The sequence below is a fragment of the Chrysemys picta genome, chromosome 3, assembly GCF_011386835.1.
Source record: "Chrysemys picta bellii isolate R12L10 chromosome 3, ASM1138683v2, whole genome shotgun sequence".
Taxonomy (NCBI): domain Eukaryota; kingdom Metazoa; phylum Chordata; order Testudines; family Emydidae; genus Chrysemys; species Chrysemys picta.
In genome coordinates this window covers 68,897,874-68,920,052 of record NC_088793.1, presented here as the reverse complement: position 1 = coordinate 68,920,052, position 22,179 = coordinate 68,897,874, and the positions used below count along the sequence as shown (strand labels likewise).

At 46.0% G+C, this 22,179-nt stretch overlaps 1 protein-coding gene across 1 annotated transcript; it reads left to right on the top strand.

The window, feature by feature from the left end:
- The first annotated feature begins 850 nt into the window (after positions 1-850).
- CGA (glycoprotein hormones, alpha polypeptide) lies at positions 851-21,588 on the top strand. The gene is made up of 4 exons (XM_065587257.1): positions 851-953; positions 15,762-15,868; positions 17,488-17,672; positions 18,871-21,588. Exons 2-4 carry the CDS (start codon positions 15,769-15,771, stop codon positions 18,946-18,948), a joined length of 363 nt encoding a protein of 120 aa, XP_065443329.1. The 5' UTR covers positions 851-953; positions 15,762-15,768; the 3' UTR covers positions 18,949-21,588.
- The last annotated feature ends 591 nt before the right edge of the window (positions 21,589-22,179 follow it).

The window sequence follows — 22,179 nt, the reverse complement described above, 5'->3', positions numbered from 1 at the left end:
TAGATTGAAACAATCTCATCGGAAAAAAAAATTTATCCTCAGAATAGGTAATCCTGTATATATTCATCCATGCATTCATTCTGTAACCTTTAGCCGATCACAAATACTTTCCAACTCCCTGATTCGATCCAACAGTCGACCACGGTCTGAGTTATAGTCGTCCAGCAATCTTAAACTGGCAGCTACTTGCTCCTGCCAACAGTGAGTTTTCTTTCCTGTCTCCTGTGCATGATACTGACTCCGTTCTAACTTTCTCTGTTCTCCAACTACTGTCCCTTTTGGAAAAGTACTAATCACTCCTCCGAAATCTCCTAAAAAAAAAAAAAAAAAAATCAGGCAACAATTCCATATGCCCTGGCATTTAATTCAGACACAGATTATTCTTTTTAACATTTGTACAGGCCTTCTTGTTTTTTATTTTACTATTCTCTAGTAAAATAGATCACAAATGTGGAAATAATTTATGCCCTTTAAAAAGTAATTCCCTGCACAGTTTAAAAAGCTGTAGGAAATCTCAACTAATCTTCTGTTCTCTAGAAAGAATTGTATTTACTAAAAACTGCAGCAAGCTGCAAGAGGCTAGATATAAAAGTCCCCGAGAAAAATCACATGGTGAACAGAACTGAGTGTTGGGCCCACAAGCTGACCTTTCTTGCATTGTATAATGAAAAAAAGTGATCTGTGAGAGTGGGTTTGAGATAAGATCAAAATGATGTAATGGTAATTACATCAAGTAATGTTCAGTCATTAGGCAGAATGCACAGTTGATCCTATGGCTTATATGTAGGCGGAAGAGTGCAATCTAACTTTAATGGTATAAAAGAAAGGTAAAATTTTTCTTACCACAGTGACAGAAAGGTACATATAAGCTTCAGGGACACCACACAGAAACTAAAACCATCCTTCAGATTCTACATCGACTACTCTGACCGCACTGAACACATTGAAATAAGGTAATTTTTTCCCCATTGCTAGCTATGAACGAGGAAAAGTTGATATATTTTTCTAGAAATTCGCTTTTTACTCAACGTTCTCATAGGTGACGATTAACCTAAAATGTTGGGTCAGTTCTGAGGCTTCTGCCTTTTAGGGTTGTACTGATACAAATGAGAAGAGAACTTGGTCCCAGAACTTTATTCAGCTCTTGCAAGTGAACTCTGATATGTTATCAGGAAAAGAAATGGTGAGCTAATTTTTGGGAGAATTGGAACGTAAAAATTTAGTTTTGGGAAAGGGGCTGGGCATAATAACTGGCAGCTTACAGTGCTACTGAATTCAGTCATTGTAAATTGACAGTTTGCAGTTTTTTCTTCTCTGCTTGTCTGCCATTTTAAGCAGCATAGATGGGGAGAGGGCAAAGGGAAGGAAAGGGGTGCCAGTGTGGGTTGGAGGAGCATAATGGCACAGCAATTGCCCCTGAAGCAGCAGCTAGGATTATAGAGTAAACCCCACCCAAATATTTTGTAATATCCTTCATAATAAAGATGGCTGCACCCACATTACCTGACTGGGGGGCTGTGTCATCCCCTTGTTCTTCTGCGAGGAGACTTTCCACTCCCCTCTGCTCTTCATGGTCCAGATCAGGAAAGAAAGCCTGTGATTTGAGGCTGCACATCTTTCTGAAGCTGCGGTCCACCCGCCTCTCTGAGGGTGTGTATGTGTTTGTGTTTGTGTGTCTTCGCAGACATCCGAGTTCTGAGCATACATCCGTTTGAGCTCCATAAATGAGTCCATGCAGAAACAGGGCTCCATGCTTACACCACTGTTCAGAAAATGGTCCATTTAATCACTAAACAGACAGGTTGTCAGGGCAGTATTGAATTTCTTCTTCTTATCCTTGGTTTTCCAATACTTCACCTTGAGCCCCTTTATCTTCTCCCTGCGCTGCAGTCTGGTCTGCTTGATCCCATGATCATCCAGAAACTGCTGAGACAACCATCATACAGTTCAGTGTTCTTCTGTGAGGCGTTCAAGTCCTGGGTTTTACTCTCCTTGACTGAAAGCTGCACCAAGATACTGGTGTGAGCCTCTGGCCAGGTGGCTGTATGCTGATACAAGCTTATTACGGGGCATTCTTCTGTGGTATCCAATAGTGGAGGTGGATGAAGCTGAAGAAACTGCAATTAGACAAATAGTGTGAGACCGAGGACACTAAGCAGAAGCATACATAGAGAGACCACTTCAGATTAAGGAGCAGAGCACAGTCCCCACTCCCAACACACCCTCCTGTTTCATGTACTGCATGCTGGGTAATAACCTGAGAGGAGTCCACCATGTTTCTAAAACAAAATAATTCCCTTAATAGTCATTTCAAAGGGATGCTGCAACTGCAGTTAGCATGGTGAGGGGAGGGATAGCCCAGTGGTTTGAGCATGGGCCTGCTAAACCCACAGTTGTGAGCTCAATCCTTGAGGGGGCCATTTAGGGAACTGGGTTTAAAAAAAAAAAAAAAAAAACTGTCTGGGGATTTGTCCTGCTTTGAACAAGGGGGTTGGACTAGATGAGGTCCCTTCCAACCCTGATATTCTATGATTCAAGTCATGTACATGCAGACTGGCTCCCTAGTGTCTTCTCCCAACTCTTTCCTTCTGCAACCCATGCTGGTTGTGAAATCTTTCCTTTTAACAATTGTTGTTATTGCGTGTCTTTTGTACCAGTGTTTGCTGATTTGCCAAAGATTACTATTACATAGCCCACCATAGGCACCTGGCCTTTACTACTTGCTTGTTGTGGCCGATTAGCCTTCATACGCCTTCAAATGTGCTGATCGCCAACCAGTCTCCCATTTCTTGATTGTGTTATTGCTGTTGGTACGGGACTTGCTTCCATCCTGTTGCTGCCTTCATTCTGTTGGATGGTGTCCACTTTGTCTCCTATATTGCTCATAAATAAGAGGCTACATTTATGTCATGGAGGTCACAGAAGTCACAGAAGCTGCTTCAGCCCCTGGGGCTGCAGGACTGGAGCTGGCAGCTAGTGGGGCCCTGGCAGGGTTCCAGCGACAGGGGACAGGCGACAGCCTCCTCAGGGTCCCCCTGCAGGTTTTCAGCGACAAGCGACAGCCTCCTCAGGGAGCCCTCCTCAGGGAGCCCTCCTCAGGGTTCCAGCAACCCGGGACAGCCTCTCGGGGAGTGTGTGTGTGTGTGTGTGTGTTTGTGAGAGAACCCTGCAGCTCCCAGCCACCACGGTGGCAGGGGAAACCATGGAGCTGCAGCAGCAAAAGTCACAGACAGGTCATGGCTTCCATGAATTTTTGTTCATTGCCTGTGACCTGTGACTTTTACTAAAAATAACCATGACAAAAATCTTATCCTTACTCATAAACCACTTTTCTGATGACTATCCTACATGAGGTCAGCTAAAGGTTGGGGGTTGTTCTATGTCCTCCTGCTCCTGCCTTAGTCCTGTCTGTCTGGGTGTGAAGGCTATCTGCAGTTGTCTTCAGTTTCATCTCCACTGCTATCCTGAGCCTGTAGATCATAGAATATCAGGGTTGGAAGGGACCTCAAGAGGTCATCTAGTCCAACCCCCTGCTCAAAGCAGGACCAATTCCCAGCTAAATCATCCCAGCCAGGGCTTTGTCAAGCCGGGCCTTAAAAACCTCCAAGGAAGGAGACTCCACCACCTCCCTAGGTAACGCATTCCAGTGTTTCACCACCCTCCTAGTGAAATTGTTTTTCCTGATATCCAACCTGGACCTCCCCCACTGCAACTTGAGACCATTACTCCTTGTTCTGTCATCTGCCACCACTGAGAACAGCCGAGCTCCATCCTCTTTGGAACCCCCCTTCAGGTAGTTGAAGGCTGCTATCAAATCCCCCCTCATTCTTCTCTTCTGGAGACTAAACAATCCCAGTTCCCTCAGCCTCTCCTCATAAGTCATGTGCTCCAGACCCCTAATCATTTTTGTTGCCCTCCGCTGGACTCTTTCCAATTTTTCTACATCCTTCTTGTAGTGTGGGGCCCAAAACTGGACACAGTATTCCAGATGAGGCCTCACCAGTGTTGAATAAAGGGGAACGATCACGTTCCTCGATCTGCTGGCAATGCCCCTACTTATACAGCCCAAAATGCCGTTAGCCTTCTTGGCAACAAGAGCACACTGTTGACTCATATCCAGCTTCTCGTCCACTGTGACCCCTAGGTCCTTTTCTGCAGAACTGCTACCTAGCCATTCGGTCCCTAGTCTGTAGCAGTGCATGGGATTCTTCCGTCCTAAGTGCAGGACTCTGCACTTGTCCTTGTTGAACCTCATCAGGTTTTTTTCGGCCCAATCCTCTAATTTGTCTAGGTCCCTCTGTATCCAATCCCTACCCTCTAGTGTATCTACCACGCCTCCTAGTTTAGTGTCATCTGCAAACTTGCTGAGAGTGCAGTCCACACCATCCTCCAGATCATTAATAAAGATATTAAACAAAACCGGCCCCAGGACCGACCCTTGGGGCACTCCGCTTGAAACCGGCTGCCAAAATGATACCACACATGACCTGTGTCCCACTGCAGCTTGGACTGTTGCCTTTTGCAATTGCTTTGTGTCGCTACTTGATGGTTGAACCCAGACCCATTCACTTGTGCATAGTGGTCTCAGGTCCTTGGCTCCTTCGGTGTAGCCAGCTGACTGCCTAGTTTGGCATTCTTTTAACTGCTTCTGTGTACTGTCTGTCGTTCCTTCACTAGGCTGCAACAAGAGAACTCCTCAAGAAAAGCAGAGTCTTAGTTCTATAGTCCATCAGACTGTGGGATTCTTCGATGATCCCCAACTCCAGCATTTTTTTTCCTTTGCTTTTATTTCCTCCCTTTTTGCTGCTGGCACCCGATAGGGCCTCATTGTTACTCTTGCCCCAGGGTTCGTGACGATGTGGTGATATGTCTCGGTTGTTCAACCCGGTTTTGTCGAGAACACATCTTGGTTCTGGAAGATCATCTCAGACACCTCGTTCTTCTGGTCTGTTGTTAAATCGGGAGACACGCTCACCTGTTTGGAAGGCTTGTTTTCCTGGGTTAGGTGTTTTTGGACCCTTGTGCATGCCTCTTGTGCATGCCAGGGTTTCAGAAGGTTAACGTGATAAATCTGTTCTTGTTTTCTGCGTCCTGGGTGCCGCACCTTGTAGGTTATTCCCCCATGGGTTAAACCACCTCATAGGGCCCCTGCCATTTGGTCAGAAGCTTGCTTTCTGCCGTGGGTACCAACACCATAACCCGATCCCCTGGTTGGAACGGTCGCACTTTTGCCTGGCGATTGTAATGGGTTCGCTGGGCCTCCTGTGCCTTCTCCAAATGTTCCCGTACAATAGGGGTAACCCGGGCTATCCGGTCTCGCATCTGCATTACATGGTCTATTATATTTCTCCCCTCATTGGGTTCCTCTTCCCAGATCTCTTTGGCGATATCTAGTATGCCATGGGGGTGACGCCCGTATAATAACTCGAAGGGGGAAAACCCAGTTGAGGCCTGTGGTACCTCCCGGATAGCGAACATAAGGTAGGGTAGTAGGGGGTCCCAATCCTTCCCGTCCCGACTTACCACCTTCCTTATCATAGCCTTGAGAGTTCGGTTAAACCTTTCTACCAACCCATCAGTCTGCGGATGGTAGACCGAAGTTCTCAGGGTATGTATATGGAGCAGCGTACAGAGGTCCTTCATTAGCTTTGACATAAATGGGGTTCCTTGGTCGGTTAATATCTCCTTCGGTAGCCCCATTCGGGCAAAGATCGCCATCAGCTCTTTGGCTATAGTTTTAGAGGCCGTGTTCCGCAGGGGGACGGCTTCTGGGTAGCGAGTAGCATAGTCCAAAACAACAAGTATATATTGGTGGCCCCGAGCTGTCTTCTCCAGGGGTCCCACTAGGTCGATGGCTATTTGCTCGAAGGGGACCTCTATGATGGGAAGGGGTACTAAAGGTGCCTTCAAGTGGGGACGGGGACTGTGCAGCTGACACTCCGGGCAGGAGGCACAGTACCGCCGCACTTCTTCCATGTACTCCAGGCCAGAAGAACCGTCGTAGGACTCGTGCCAGGGTCTTCTCTACCCCTAAATGCCCCACAAAAAGCTGACTATGAGCAAGACTTAATACAGCATTCTGGTGTTTTTGAGGTACTAGGATCTGCTGTACCTTCTGCCCCTGTACTGGTGCAACCCTGTATAAGAGATCCTTCTTCATTATGAAGTAGGGTCCTGGTCCCTGGGTTTTTCCTTCCACGGGGACCCCATCTATTTCAGTCACTTCCTTCCTAATGTTGTCATACCTTGGGTCTTCTGCCTGGTCCCGTCCAAAATTTCCTTTCCCGGGGCTAATCTGCCCAAGGTCTAGGGGCCCAGTCTCTGTTGCCTCTACTGGTTCAGAAGCATTAGGGTGGGGGTCAGACTCAGGTGCTTCTCCCTCCTGCGTGGCCTCTTTTTCAGCTGCGCGGGTCCGCCTTCCTACAAGAGCAACACTCTGGCTTTGGGTCAGTATTCGGGTTCCCAAGGCCTTAGCTGACCTTCTTTCCCTTTTTGTCTTTCTACCATGTCTGGGAGTGGAGAACAAATCTGGGGATATTTCAGAGAAGATTGGGGGTTGACAGTCTGCTGTGGATGCCTCATCAATTTTAGGGTCCCCATCTTTCTCCAATCCCCCTACTGGGAGTAAGTTTCCAAACCCTGGGAAGTCCCTCCCTATGAGCACCGGGAATGGGAGTTTAGGGACTACACCTGCTGCTACCTCAGTAGTGTTTCCTTGGATCTCGATTTTTACTGGGATGGTGGGGTAGTAACTAACTGTCCCATGGACACATGTTATCCCCGTACGTTTAGCCTGCAGCAGCTGACTACGCTTCACGAGCTTCCCTGAGATAAGCATGATAGCACTTCCCGAATCAACCAGTGCCGTGGTCCCTACCCCATTTAGTTTCACTGGTCTGGTTTACACATGTGGGGTTAGTGAGACCCCCACAAGGTGGATTAGGGAGCATGGATCTGCCCAGTTCCCCAGGTTACACTGCATAGGCTCCTCAGCATTGGGACACTGTGCAGCTATGTGTCCCCACTCCCTGCAGGCATAACATCTGTATGGAGCCCTAGGCGTTCCCCGGTCTCTTGGTTTGGGCAGTCTAACATCACGATCCTCTTCTCCCTCAGTGCTCCGACTCTTTGTGGCCTCTGATGGGCCTTCAGCCTCTCTCTTTTTCCACTTGAGCCCTCCTTGTGGCCGAGTCACCCGAACTTTAGGGCTTGGTGCTGCTAGTTTAACCTGGGGTGCCTCTTCCTTAACTGGTCGGGTCAGTCCCTCGCTGTCCTTCGCCTCTCTACCAGGGCGACAGCCTCGTCATAGGTGGAGGGTTCATTCTGGCTTACCCAGGCACGAAGGTCTGGTGGTAGTCCCCTCATGTATCGGTCGATGACCAGAACCGCTAGTATCTCTTCCGGACTCCGGGACTCTGTTTGCAACCACTTTGGTGTGAGATGGATGAGGTCATATAATTGGGACCGCGGGGTTTTGTCTTCCTGGTACCTCCAACCCGTGATACTGCTGGGCCCGCACTGCTGTCGTTACCCCAGATCTGGCCAGGATCTCTGCTTTCAGCTGGGGGTAGTCTACCGCAGCCTCTTCAGGCAGATCGTGGTAGGCCTTCTGGGCCTCCCCACACAGGAATGGGATAAGGATGCCAGACCACTGATCTCGAGCCAGGCCTCCCGTAGGGCTGTCCTTTCAAAGGCCAGAAGGTATGCCTCTATATCATCCTCTCGTGTCATTTTCTGCAGCCAATGGCTAGCCCGTATGAGCCGCGTCCCATCGTGGCTGCGATTCAGCTCTGTAAGGGACTTTACCTGGTTTACCAGTTCCCGCAACATAGCTCGGTCTTGAGCAGCCTGGTCCATCAGCAGGCGATTAGTCTCTTGCTGCAGCCTCACTGACTCCTGTTGGGCGGCTGCCTGGACACGGGTAACCTCCTGCTGGGCTGCCATAGCTTGTATCAGTGCCTGCACTACGTCACCCATTGTGGTGAAAAAAAATAAACCCTTTCCCTTTTTTGTTTTGTTGTTGTTTTTTAATCACCCTCCTTCTTCCGCCACGCACCCCAAGATCCCACCCCTGACACCAGTGTGACAAAGTTCCTCCTCTATCTTGGTGGGTCCTGCGCTTATTGATGGATTTTCTTGCCTCAGAGATTCACCATGTGGGTTGGGGAACAGCCCAGAGACCTTCCCCACTGGAAGAACCCACAGTCCAGGTCAATTGGGAGGTTTGGGGGCAATCCAGGCCCGCCCTCTACTCTGGGTTCCAGCCCAGGGCCCTGTGGACTGCAGCTGTCTATAGTGCCTCCTGTAACAGCTGCATGACAGCTACAACTCCCTGGGCTACTTCCCCATTGCCTCCTCCAAACACCTTCCTTATTCTCACCACAGGACCATCCTCCTGATGGTCTGATAACGCTTGTGCTCCTCAGTCCTCCAGCAACACACCCTCTCATTCTCAACTCCTTGCGCCTCTTGCTCCCAGCTCCTCACACTCACACCACAAACTGAAGTGAGCTCCTTTTTAAAACCCAGGTGCCCTGATTAGCCTGCCTTAATTGATTCTAGCAGCTTCTTCTTAATTGGCTCCAGGTGTCCTAATTAGTCTGCCTGCCTTAACTGGTTCTAGCAGGTTCCTGATTACTCTAGTGCAGCCCCTGCTCTGGTCACTCAGGGAACAGAAAACTACTCATCCAGTGACCAGTATATTTGCCCTCTACCAGACTCCTGTACCCCACTGGTCTGGGTCTGTCACAGTATGCTCTGCTCAATGTATCTTTCTCCCATTGGGACTTTTCTGGACAGTATCTTATCCTCACCTCATAACGCTGGAGTCTCAATAACATGTGTTGTAGTCACTTGGATGCACTCAGCAGTGGCTTCTTTATGCTGCTTTCTAATGGCTTATGATTAGACTGCATGTCCACCTTGTGCCCAAAAGGGAACTGATAGAATCATCCCATTCCAGAGAAGCCATTAGCTTCTTTACTATCTGAGCATATCCCATTTTTGTGTCTGTTAGGGCTCCACTAGCAAATGTTATGCAAAGCCAGCAGCTCATCAGTGCTGCTCCTAGGCTTCCCTCTGAGGCCTCACACGGTAGCTCTAGCTGCTCCACAGGACTATAGTACTTAGGGCTAGTGCCTTGCTTAGGATTTCGGTACTCTTCCAAATGCCTGTTCTTGGGTCTCTGACCCGTCCCATGCTCTGTCATTGTGTGTGAACTGGGTCAAGGGTTCACAGGCTTCTGATATGTGTGCACAGAATCTGGAAAGATAGTTGGCTGTCCCTGTAAATTAGTGGATTCCCATTACATTCTTTAACAACAGGGGGTGCTACTACCCCTGAAATGGATTTTTACTGGCTCCTGGTGGAGCAGATTACTGTCATACCAGTGTGTGACAAAGTGGGACTGTTCTTAATGTTTCCTCTGAATACTGTGTGGGTGCCTCAGTTTCCTCTATGCATTTCTTAAGTCTCCAGTGTGCATAAATGGCCGACACTCTGTATCCTGGCAACAAATGGCTGGGGCCCTTCCCCCTGCAAGGGAATAGTTAAAGGTGAACAAAGAGATCAGGTGACCCTTTTATTGGCCCAGGAAAGAGACAAAGGCCAGAAAGGAGAGGCTGGAGGGGGGGGTTTCAGTTTGGAGCTGGCTGGGGACGGGAACTGAGGGCAGATGGGGTTGTCTGCCTCGCTGGGCCCCAGAATGGACCCAGCTGAGGGGTCCTGTTCTCTGTACCTACAAACTCTGGTTTAGATTGTGTTCCTGTCATCTAATAAACCTCTGTTTTACTGGCTGGCTAAGAGTCACGTCTGACTGCGAAGTGGGGGTGCATGCTGGACCCTCTGGCTTCCCCAGGACCCTGCCTGGGTGGACTCGCTGTGGGAAGCGCACGGAGAGGCATATGCTGAATGCTCCAAGGAGAGACCCAGGAAGGTGAAGCCGTGTGAGCTTCTTGCCCTGAAGACAGTCTGCTCCAAGGGAGAGGAGGCTCCCCAAAGTCCTGACTGGCTTTGTGGGGAGCAGTTCCAGAGCAATGCCCGGGGACTCCGTGACACAGTGAAAAAGGTCCACAGTAATTATCTTCAATACATAGCAGTTCATTGAGAAGGAATTATACAAGCGGTAAAGGGTTATATTAAGCACATAACTTCTATGATAGACATTAAGAGCTATACATTTCTCTTAAGGAGTCTCTCTTTTACAAACATACACAAACAGGCCCTGTGCTAGTCTCACACAGTTTCTGCTTGGCAAACAGAGAAGGTGGTTACCAATTTTATAGACGGCTTCTTTCCTCCTGGTCTGTTCTTCTCAGCCTTCTGGTCTGTCTCGGATTTCCTCGAGGCAAGGCCTTGGTTGCCTTGAGACCCCTCTGGTTCACAGTCCTACTCAAGCTCACAGAGTAGAGTTTTGGCTACTCTGTCTAGCAGTGTTGCTTTTTCAATCATTAATTAAGGAATCCCAACCATAGTAATTTACTTTGATTCTTATACTCTTTTTCCTCAAAGGAGTTACATGTTTTAAAAGCATGCCCAGTGGGCATGTGGTTCCTTTTTTTTAACCTGATTAGTATTTTAGAAGGGGCTTGTGGAGTGGTACCAAACGAAGATCACCCCACATTTACTTACTCATTAATCATTCACTCTGGCTCTCTGCATGGTGTCCTTGCTGTAAGGTCACTACAACCAGGTCGACCTGTGATCCATGCTGGAACTTTATACATGAGATATTTACTTTTGCATGGGCCCATATTTGCCAATCAATAGGTTCAATATCAATTGTACATGCACACATTGCCAGTTCTTTATCAAATCTGCTTCTGCTTAAAGGGAACCTGCTCCCAGGATCCTCTGCAGCCGTTCAGCCATATTTAAGTCATATCAAGTTATGCTCTAACCATTTATTCAGTATGGCCACACCAATCTGGCATCATCCCAACAGTCTGGGTATTTTCTTAGTGTCTCTCACTTCTCCAGGGGCTGGCCGGATGCCACGAAATCAACATATGTCAGATGTAGCAGACCCCAGTTCTCCTCAGCTTCAGCTTGTCTACATACTGCCTAATTTCCTGCTCCTGGCACCTGAATAGGAGTTGTTGCAGCTTGGTATAATGGTCCTGGATTGGCTCTTCCTTGACCTCTCCAAATGTCATCAGCTACTGCCTTAACACCTGGGAGTCCCTCTGTGTCTGGTTCGATTTACACTGGAACAACTCTGGGGCTGGGCTGATGCCTGTAGGCATTTGTAGCCAGTGATACGTGCCGAAAGCTGTGGCAAAGGTTTTCAGGAGGCTCATGTGGCTCAATATGCCAGAGCCTATTCTTGACATCAAACAGGGAACACTTTTGCACTAGTTAAATTGGGGAGTACGTCTTCCATGGCTGGTGATGGGCACTGACTTCCTTTCAATGCTCTGTTAAGTGCTTTTGGATCAATGCAGACCCTCCATTTACCCAAAGGTTGTCTCACTATTACTAGGCTGCTGACCCATGCTGCTAGTTTCAACAGGTACAACAGTGGTTCTTTGTAGACTTGCCAGTTTCTTCTTCACTGGCTCCACCAAGGCTAATGCAATTCTACATTTTGGTAGTCTCACAGGCTGCATTGGCAAGTCTATTTCTAACTTCAGCTTGCCCTCGGTGTCCATCTCCTTGAAATATGTCCTTATACTCTGTTAGAATGCTGGATAGGGGGACTGTTCTCCTTCCTCTTTCATGGTGAGGATATTCTGGTGTTGTACTGTGATCAAATCCACGGTTTGCACTGCCCTGCTGCCCAGCCACAGTGTACAGGTGGTACTCCTGTACATCAACTACTATAAGCTGCAAATGATAATGTCTCTTGTTTCATGGGTTTTTTTTATTGACAGCTCACATTTGTCTCTGGCCTCAGAATGCTTTTATTGTAGACTGGCCATTGCCACCATGTTTCATGTGCCACGTACTGGGTAATAACATGAGAGGACTCCATGTTTCTAAAACTAAACTGGCTCTGTATTACGAATAATATTTACAGAAATGCTGCAGCTGTGTCTAGCATTCTAACCATGTGCACAGATTGGCTTCCTGGTGCCGCCTCCTCCAAACTCTTCCTTCTTGCAGCCTGTGCTGCTTCTTCCCAATTTCAGGCAGGTTGTTACACCTCTCACCCCTGGTACACCACTTATGCCAGAGCTTGCAAGAAGCAGCCTTACAGTTTCTTCTGCTATGCTTGTGCTAGGAGGAATCCTCACCCAGCCAGATACTGAACTTCGAGCCCTTTTAGGATACTCTGGCCCTTTTAAACAGTGTAAAGGAGCGAGAATGGGATGAAGATCTCACCCTACCTCTTTTTATAATGCTGATTTCATAAAACTGGCTTTTACATATTTTACTACATGGTTTTGAGCACTGCTTCAGCTATACTTTAATTTCTTGTTATTTGTTTTTATGTCTTTGACTATTTGCTCTTCAAAGTTCACTTCACTCTGCTAATTTCCACCTTGCACATTGTCTGTTTAATTTTTGTTCCTTTCTGGTGCCTTCATTAGATTCGGATTGCCATTATCTGGAGGATACTTGTCATTTACCTCTACTCTTTCCCCACTTCCTTTCTGCTATCAGGGCTATGCATGCCTTCTGTGACTGTTACGGGATGCTTACGTAACCTGCACGAGAAGTCTAAGGGCTTTAATTTCTTCATTTTTGGCTTTAGTGTTATTTTGATTGCCTCTGTATTTTTAGAAGATCCCTTTAGCTAAAATTTAGTGTCCCAGTGATAGTTTTTGGTATGATCCCTGCGTCGGGGATCATTATCATTTAGTAGCAGTGTTGATAAAGAAAAAGTTAAAGTACAAAAAGTTAATTGATATAGAATTATTTTTTTTACTACCTATGCACAGTGTGGTTTTCTGTTTAAAAATTATGTATGTATTTAGCTCACAGGCTTAGACTCTGCTTCTGCAACTGGATCTGCTAGCACAGACTCCAGTGCCTGAGCTTAGCCCAGAAAAGCCAGTGGAGCTGTGTGCAACTGCAGGCATCTGTTCTAGAGGACCCAGCTGCAGGATTGGGGCTGTAGTGTGAATACATGACAGTGGAATAATTTGGATGTAAGAGTCATTCAGAACCCCCTGACAGGGGAGTCTACAATGGGAATGAAGGATTCATTGGTATAAGCTATTGGGTGTGTCAGTTGTAAAGAGCAACTGAGAGTCCTGTGGCACCTTCAAGACTAACAGATGTATTGGAGCATAAGCTTTCGTGGGTGAATGCCCACTTCGTCGTTGCAGCTGACGAAGTGGGTATTCACCCACGAAAGCTTATGCTCCAATACATCTGTTAGTCTTAAAGGTGCCACAGGACTTTCTGTTGCTTTTTACAGATCCAGACTAACACGGCTATCCCTCTGACAGTTGTAAAGAGACCTGAAATAAAATCCTTAAACTGAATCCTGGTTGAGCCCTGGTAGACCAAAAGAGCACTACCTTTATTTACTATCTGACCAGATTGCATTAGTTGTAGAATGTAGTACTTAGCTCTCCTTTATATAATGCTTTTCTCCATGGACTCCATTATCTCAGCACAGGATATAAATAACTTCAATTCACTTCAAAAAGAAAGGTCTAGGTCTATCCATTCTAGGAGAGTTATTTTAAAATGGGTAATTGCCGCTATAGCTTGTTTTCTGAGATAGACTGGAACAAAAGTAAATTTAGCTGGGCTGAATGGCCACATTTTGGTTGACAAGCAGTAAAGAAGTTTAGTGCTTGAGAAGAAAGTTTGCAGACCTCATGCTAAAGATGCTATGTATGTTGAAAAATGGCCAACTGATTTACAATAGCTGAAATGTTCAGCACTGTAGATTCTATATGTATAGTGCAGATTAACACAAGACTTTAACACTTATCTTTAGTCCACCTAATGTTTGAAGAAGTGTGCAGGACCCTTCCATGTCAAATGACCCCAACTCTGAGATTGGACTCTGCAAGAGAAAGTCAGCCTGAATTTTGTCATAGGAATTGCCATGCTGGATCAGAATCATGGTCCAGCTAGTCTAATATTGTCTCCAACAGTGGCCAGTAGCAGATGCTTCAGAGGAAGATGCAAGAAACCCCAAAGTACTTGTCAAAAAGTTTCCTGCTGATTCTGTTTGTTCCAAAATGAGTAACCTTTATTAGCATGGCACACCTGAAGTTAGGATAGAGAGAATATTGAGGCTTCATTTTCCTCCTCAGTGAAAGTTTAAAAAAAACCAAACAAACCACAGGCTAGATAAGAAAAGCACTTGGGGTGAGATTCTGTGCTGTGTGTCTGAAAGCGCTCACAGCCCAGACGGAGGGGAGTTATGGTGGCCGTCTCAAGGCAGCCCCATTTGGAGCACCCTCTTGTGGCAGGCTGCAGCATACCTGGTGCACCTGCATCAGTTTCTCTCCTTTAGAGTCCCCAGAAATAGTCCCCACAGTTTTTCCAAGTACAAGTAGCCCTCGTAGGGTTCATTTATTACAAAAGAAAGCCCTGTGCACAAAAACCATAACCCAAGCCCCATAACCATAGTCCAGACAATCCATCAAGTAGAGATAGAGCCCCAGGAAAACTCACCACACTTCAACTCAACACACCACACCTTCAGCCCCCTTTGGCCCTCCAGCTTCAGCTGTCCAGCTCTGAGAGCCAGGAGGCAGCTGCCCCTGCCGCTGTCTGCCTTCAGCCCTCTCCATGGCTCTCTGGGTCAGGAGAGTCAGCAGGATAGCCCCTCCTCTGGCTTCCTAGCCCTCTTTGGCCTTCTGGCACTGGCTTTGACTCAGGCTAGCTCCTCCACTGGCTTGCTGATAACTTCCCTCTCTTTCCAGGGAGGGCCTGCAGAGAGCTTTCTGCTCTCAGCAGCTTTCCCCAGAGATCTTCTCCTCCAGTCTCCTGACTGACTTTCCGCAGGGCTCCCCCGGATCTTTTTTAGCCCTAGGTGCTGCTCCATCCTCTTAATTGGCCAAACTGACAGCATCTGCTCTGGCATAAGGGAGCGAGACCTGCTTCATCTGCAGCGGCCACCCACTCTGTGACAATAGCTTTAAACTACCTTTACCCCCTTCTGATTCTGAGCTGGTCTTGGGGCTAGAGAAGCTGCTGGTATAACTTTGAGAACCCCGGGGACTGTCTGATTGATGGCAGCATCCCTCTGCTGTGCTGCCTGGAATCTCTGCCTACTACACTGTTTCAACTTCCCCGGCATGCCACCCTTCTGCTCCCAGCCTCACCCCGAGTGTCACCTCTGCCTGGGTTTGTGGTGCTCAGGAGGCAGCCTTCTGTGGTGCCTGCACCAAGGTAAACCTATCCCAGATGGATATGAGGCTTTGAGGGTCCCTTTATGCTGCTCTGGCCCCTAAGGGGTCAGAGTAGGGGTGAGAATCGGACCCTTAGCCTGAAATTTCATGTGCTAATTATGCAATTATTTTAACTGAAAATCCTGTCAAGGTTCCTTATCCTGGTCAGACTACAGATATTTGCTTCTCTGTTTTCCCTGAACCTACCATAAATATTAGCCAGTTACATCGTTTATATTTTATGTTTGTGTTGACATCCAGAAAAATGTATTAAAAATACAAAGATAGAAACTATTATTGTTAAGATGATGATGATGATGTAAGGCTGTAAAATGAACAGTAGTACAATACATTTGCAGTTTCTAATCATCATTCTAAATAATCTCTATAGCTGATGGTGTTTCCAATGACAATAATGCAAGAATGTTAGATGAAGACTTTGTTTCTGTCTGTTCTTTGCAGAAGAATCATGGATTACTATGGGAAGTACGCAGCGGTCACTCTAGTCATGTTGTCCGTATTTCTGCATATTCTTCATTCTTTTCCTGATGGAGAGTTCCTCATGCAGGGTGAGCTACCTTTAACATTCAGAAATAACAATACAAACATCACATGTGTATCAATAAAAACATTAATTAAATTTCCACTCACTGTATACTGTGGTCATAAATCTTGTCTGTCAGATACATTTCTTGATATGCTAGACTGTAATATGAACATGAAATGAAAATATAATGCTGTAGTGATATATTACATATTCATTTAAATGCCACTATGTACATTGCATCTAACACTGAGACATCTCTTACCACATTGTTCAGTTCAGAGTTTTACAAACAGAAAATCCTCTTTGTTCAGCTGCAACTTGGCCCTGATCTACACTGAAAAGTTACATCAGTATAGCCACATGGGTCAAGGGTGGGAAAAAACTACACACCTGACAGGTAGCTGTGCCAGCATGATACTCAGTGTAGACACAGCTATGTTGACGGAAGAGGGCTTCCGGTCACCATAGCTAACGAGGTGTGTTCCTACATCCCTTCTGTCCGTATAGGATACGTCAACCCTACGGGGCTATGCTGGTACACATAATCTCTGTGGACGTACCCCCCAGCATGTTTTTCATTTTGTGAAACCAACCCAGTCTATCCATCCCACACATATGACTTTTGCCCACTTCACCTGCCCTCTACCTACTAATCCTTCTCTACTAGGACAATTTCTATCATTCCAAACTTATAAGAAGCTTCAAGCTGCTATCATTATTAAAAAACACTCCCTAAGCTAGTCTGCCATAAAAATATTTCCTTTTCTTCCCCCAAATGCAGGAATTTTCCCAAACGTGAGATTTCCCCCAAATGACACTGCCCTCAGGTGCTGGTGGGTAATATTAATTCCTGAACCAGAGCAAGTTGAAAGTCTACTTGTGACCCTTCAGGGTTACAAATGGCAGCTTTATAACATAGGAAAGGAAAGAGCCACGGCTTCTCATGATAACACACAGCATATGCATCTACCCCTCGTCGATCCTGGGATAGTGGATTTTAAAGTCATTATATTTTATAGAAAAGCTATTTTAGGTCAGTTTTAGAGTATTTTAAATTTATCGTCATTTTTTCTCTCCCCCTGAGTCCTGTGCAGTTGATCTCATGCTAACTAACGCACCCAGGGTGAGATCCTTACCCCTGCTCTGGCCCTTATGCGGTGTCAAATGACAGACACCATGTAAAAAGGCCCTGACTCAGGAGCCTCGTAGAAGAGTCACTGGCATAGGCATTGTGGAAGACAGCAGTAAGGCTGTCCTCCAAGGCTTGCTCACAAACCCTGCTGTAAAGGCCATGCTGAGGCCAGGGCTGACAGGGTACACTGCTCACTTACAAGCCACCCATAAAGAAAATTAATGAGAAACATGGAAAGGGAGCAATAAATGTTTGAGTTTTATTTTGGAAGATGCCATGAACGTAGCCTTGCAAGTTGTGAGTATTCCAGAGCTCCAAACCCTCGACAGAGAAAATCCTTCTTTCTGTTGTTAGATGATAACCGGGGATGACCAGTGGCGTAACCCATGTTGTGCTTTTTTTTTTGTCTGTTAGTGAAAATAAAAATCGAACTTCAAATCGGCTATGGTATATAGGGAAACATTTCAGTGGCTTGTTTATAGTTTCTGTTACTTATGTATCTGTGATAGGTTGTCCAGAATGCAAGCTAGGGGAGAACAGGTTCTTCTCAAAGCCAGGAGCTCCCATTTACCAGTGCACAGGATGTTGTTTCTCCAGGGCTTATCCCACTCCCATGAGATCAAAGAAGACAATGCTGGTTCCAAAGAACATTACATCAGAGGCAACATGCTGTGTAGCAAAAGCCTTTACAAAGGTGAGGACAAGACCGAAACCCGTTTAAGCTTGTTTTATGATACAACATAAGTCAATGAATAGAGCAGAGTATGTTCCTGCCGTTGGGCATTTAACCACCATTTGAGGAAAAAATCCTAGACGCTTACGTTCTGAGCATCTGATTTCTATTCTTTTAAAGAAATTAGCATGTTAAACATTAGATAAACACTGAGGGCCGGATCCTCAGCTGGTGTGAATAAATTGTTTGCGCTCCACTGATTTCTATAGTACTGCAATGATTTATACCTTCTGAAGGTCTGGCCCTGAATTTTTGCCCTTCCCCCAGGTTATTTTTTTTTGGCAATTCCCCTTGACATGCAGTATTACCCTAAATACTACTCAATTGGTGTTTGACTCTGTTTGATGTGCTTTCCCTTGTCTATTCCCTGAATTGGCAAGAACCCTTCTGAGCAGCAGGGAGATTAGTCAGGACAAGAAATGATTATTAAGGTAGGGTAAAAAATAGTACCAGTATACCTCCAATGAAGCCTGTTTTTCACCTACCCCTGTTTGTAACCCATGTCCATATAACAGCCTTAAATTCACCCAGAGGTGTGGGTCTGTGTAAAGCCACCAATCTAGTGAGTCCACAATGGCTGGATAGTGGGCATGTAGCAGAACTGCACACCCATTGAGCACAGCATAGCCAACTTCTGTGCCAGCTCCATATAGACAAGCATGGAGGTGGTTTGAAGGTCATCGAGGGAGGAATGGAGGTGTGGTACCCCTGATTGAAAACCACTGCTCTAGCTCACCCAGATTATCCTTGCTCCCATTCAGCCAATATATTTTGGCCAAGATTTTTTTTTAAATTACTAGTTGTTCTGAATGTCTCCATGCTTGGGGGGCCACCTTCAGATATCGTAAAGAGGCTTGACATTTCAGAGCGTGGATGCTTGACAGTTTCTGAAACACAGGCCCCTCTAAGATGTGCCAAGTTAGGCACTCAAAATCACTAAGTGCTTTTGAAAACCTTGCCTTCAGGCTTTGTGGCTCTGAGCTATAGAAAACCAGTGTAATACTATGCATGATTCAGGTGCCATTCCAATACCTATATCTCAAAAGACATTTGTACAGTATCTAGTTGAGAAAAGAAAGGCTTCAGAAAAACTTTGCATGAAGAATTTTGTTTTAGCAGTGTAATTAATTGTAATTTTGTGTGTGTTTCTTTTTAAAAGATTACCCTTAAGGACAACGTGAAGATAGAGAACCACACAGACTGTCATTGCAGTACCTGCTACTATCATAAATCTTAAAGCCTGTCCCATCGGTAGTGACCACGGATGACAATGAATGGAATTGTTTGTTTTGCAGCTTTTATAGCATCTCTATTTAAAATATTAGGTTTTCTGATCAGGGCATTTTAGTGTATGATCTGATGAGATGTACAGCTATTTATCTCCTCTTTACTTCATCACGTATTTAACCAAGTTTAATGATTTCCATTAGGAGTGAAATATAGCACTTTGCATGACAAAAAAAGCTTGATCCATTTTTAAATAAAGTCTGAATTAAAGTATCAATGTTTTCATCAGGAAAAAGACAATGTAATAGTTTAAAACTAAAAACATTTTTGCAGGGGTTAAGTTCCAGGACTTTGTGGGGTGGGGGTGCAAGTGAAAAAGGAATGCAAGTCTATTGTTTTTGCTTAGATATATATTTTATGATTTTTTTTTTTAAACTTGCAAAGTTTCTGTTCTTCTGTTTTCTCTCCTTTTCCTTTCACAACTTCCATTGTGGGAAAGGAAGTTGAACCATATAGGAAGCCACACAAAACCTTTATGTAGTGGTCTCTTTCTGTGTCACCTTTCCCCCCTAGTCCTTCTCTGACATGTTTTATTAGATGTAAGATCAGATGCTCCTAAAATACAATTCACCCATGTCTGAGGGTATGCATTCCTGTGTAGGGTGTGCAGGGAAGAGGGAGTGGTACAGACAGACCATCCACATAAAGGGGGCCTCAGAACTCTCTGCACCACAGAAGGGGGCTCTATATAAGCTCCAAAAGCAATGCATCAGCCCCAAATGGGCAAGCGCATATGAGAGGAGGGATGGTTGGCCAGTGTGCAGCATGGGACATTTGCCCGTGCAAATCCATTGATCCTAAAATCCTATGCAGGATTTGCAGAGGGGTCACTCCTCCAGCATACGGGCTGGAGTAACGAGTATGGAGGAATTGCTCTACAGCTCTGTGGCCTGCCTGCAGGTAGTGGGATAAATGAATTCCATCTCTCCCAGCCCTTGCTTATTGCCCACACAAAGCCCAAACACATTGGTAAGCACCTCACATTGGCTCTGGGCCCTTTATGCCATGTATAAACGTTGGAGTGGGCAAAGGTGTCTCGTTTGTCCGGGAGAGGATCTCCCTGGTGCAGACACTGTGGAAGACACCTGTAAGGCAGCCTTCTGAGAACCCCTTGGCAAGCTTTGGCATAGGGGGTGCACCAAGGTGGGACTGTGAGGGTGAGAGGGCCATCTTGGGGGCATAACCTCAGTGGAGATGCTGGCCAGTGCTGCACTGCGCCGTGCAGCCCCAAGAGACTGCTGTCATATAGACAGCTCCCCAGCACCATCTAAATTATGCCAGGGCTCTGGAACAGCCCAGGATTTGGCAGATACCTCAAGTCTCACACATGAGCTGTGAGACTCACGTATATGAACCCCGTCTCACATACTCCTGAAATCTCAGAGTGGACCCTGGGACTGGGAGCAGGAGCCCAAGTGCTAGGTTGCAATGCCACTCAAATTTGGCCTGGCTGCCCTTCTGTCATGACAGCTCTGGTTACTTCCTCCCCATTGTCCGGCGTGTGCCCTGCCCCTGCCACTGCTGGGGGTGAGGGTGGGGTGGGCCTAGTCAGAACCTGATTGGCTCTCAGCTCCCAAACAATCAACCAGTAGGGAGGCAGTAACTGGAGCTAGGTGTTGTGGGGTGGTGATGGAGCCTCTGTTGATGGCGAAGTGGAGCCGAGTGGAGCAATAGGAGGCCACAGCAGCTTCATTAAAAGACAGTGCCCCTCAGTGACCCAGCTCAATCTTAAAAAGAAAATTTCTGAGGCTGAGACCCCTTGCATTTTTGTGATAGCGCATTAGTATTTAGAAAAACTCATGCATTACAACTTTGTCAACTTGAGCTTTCTGGATTTGGAGGGCCTGCAAGTGACCTAAATACACAATAGCTCCCTCTCCCACTGGGCACAGTTGCCAACTTTCACGTGGTAAATAAGCACCCCGACTTTCACAATAAGCCAAAAATCAAGCTAATCCCATTTCAAAACAAGCCAGTGCTTAAGAACCTCAACACTCTAGGTGACTAGATCCCCCCGGTGTGCAGTCTGGGACTGTGGTGCGCCTGCTGTGCAACCGAACTCTCTCCCCTTCTTGCCCCTGCTTGCCCCTTGCCTCTGCTTGCCCCCCCATCCTTGCCCCTGCTTGCCAGGAGCCGATCAAAAGAAAGAAGCAACAAGCTACCAGCCAAACAACCAACAAGCTACAAGCCAAAAACTAGCCAATAAGCAACTCACAAGCCAATTTTTCACGGGTTTGGCATATCACTGGGCTGTGAGTTCTGTGCAGTGGCTCTAGTTTTCCTTGGAACATGTAGTAGGAACTTGGTGTCTCTCCCACATGCCACTGATCCACTGCAGCTACATTTCAAGACACTTGACTAGTTGTCCTATTATAATTTAGTTTACATTTGAGAAAGGATGAGGAGTTGCGGAAGGAAGAAACACCTAGGAAATATATTTATTTGTGACTCAGGAAAACGGTAGCTCAGAGGCATTGTAGAACTTTCAACAAACAATGTGAATAAACTTTCTTATTTAAACATAATATTGAATACTAACAATATCTAAAAATACAATAAAATATTGGATACTTGCATATTTAAAAATAAATAATGAAGTCATTTACCCAAGAAATGTCCATGTCTTATGACATATTTTATATCAATCTTTTAGATCTGGAGAGGTTTTTTATAATAGATAAATAATAGCACTTACATATTGATTTACATTACATGTTCAGACATTAAATAATTAAGTTTAGCAATCTAATTCTCTGGTTTGAAACATTCACGGTCCTTGAAAACACAGGCTCACATTCTAGCAGGGTGAATATGTGGAGGTCCAGGCAGTTGATTGTATGTGGGTCTTTTGGACGAGACCTTTAAAAATAGAGGTCCTGTCTGTTTTTTTATAGACACTAATGTTCCCATGGCTACTTTTGTTCTGGAGTACCCAGATTTCCCCTCCCAGCTGCCATTGGTGTTTGGTGCGCCAGATTTGATGGGCCATCTGTCTTTACAGGAGAGTTCTGTATAAAAGTGATCTCTGTTGTCTTGCATGTAGCTTTTAACGCTATCCTTCACACCAGAGGAGGCCACGTTTCAGTAGTGCTGTGTGGATACGTGGCCAAATCCTGGCCCATGTGGAAATAAAAGCTGTGTTAGCCCCAGATAAGCCCAACCTGCCCTGCCCTGAAGGATC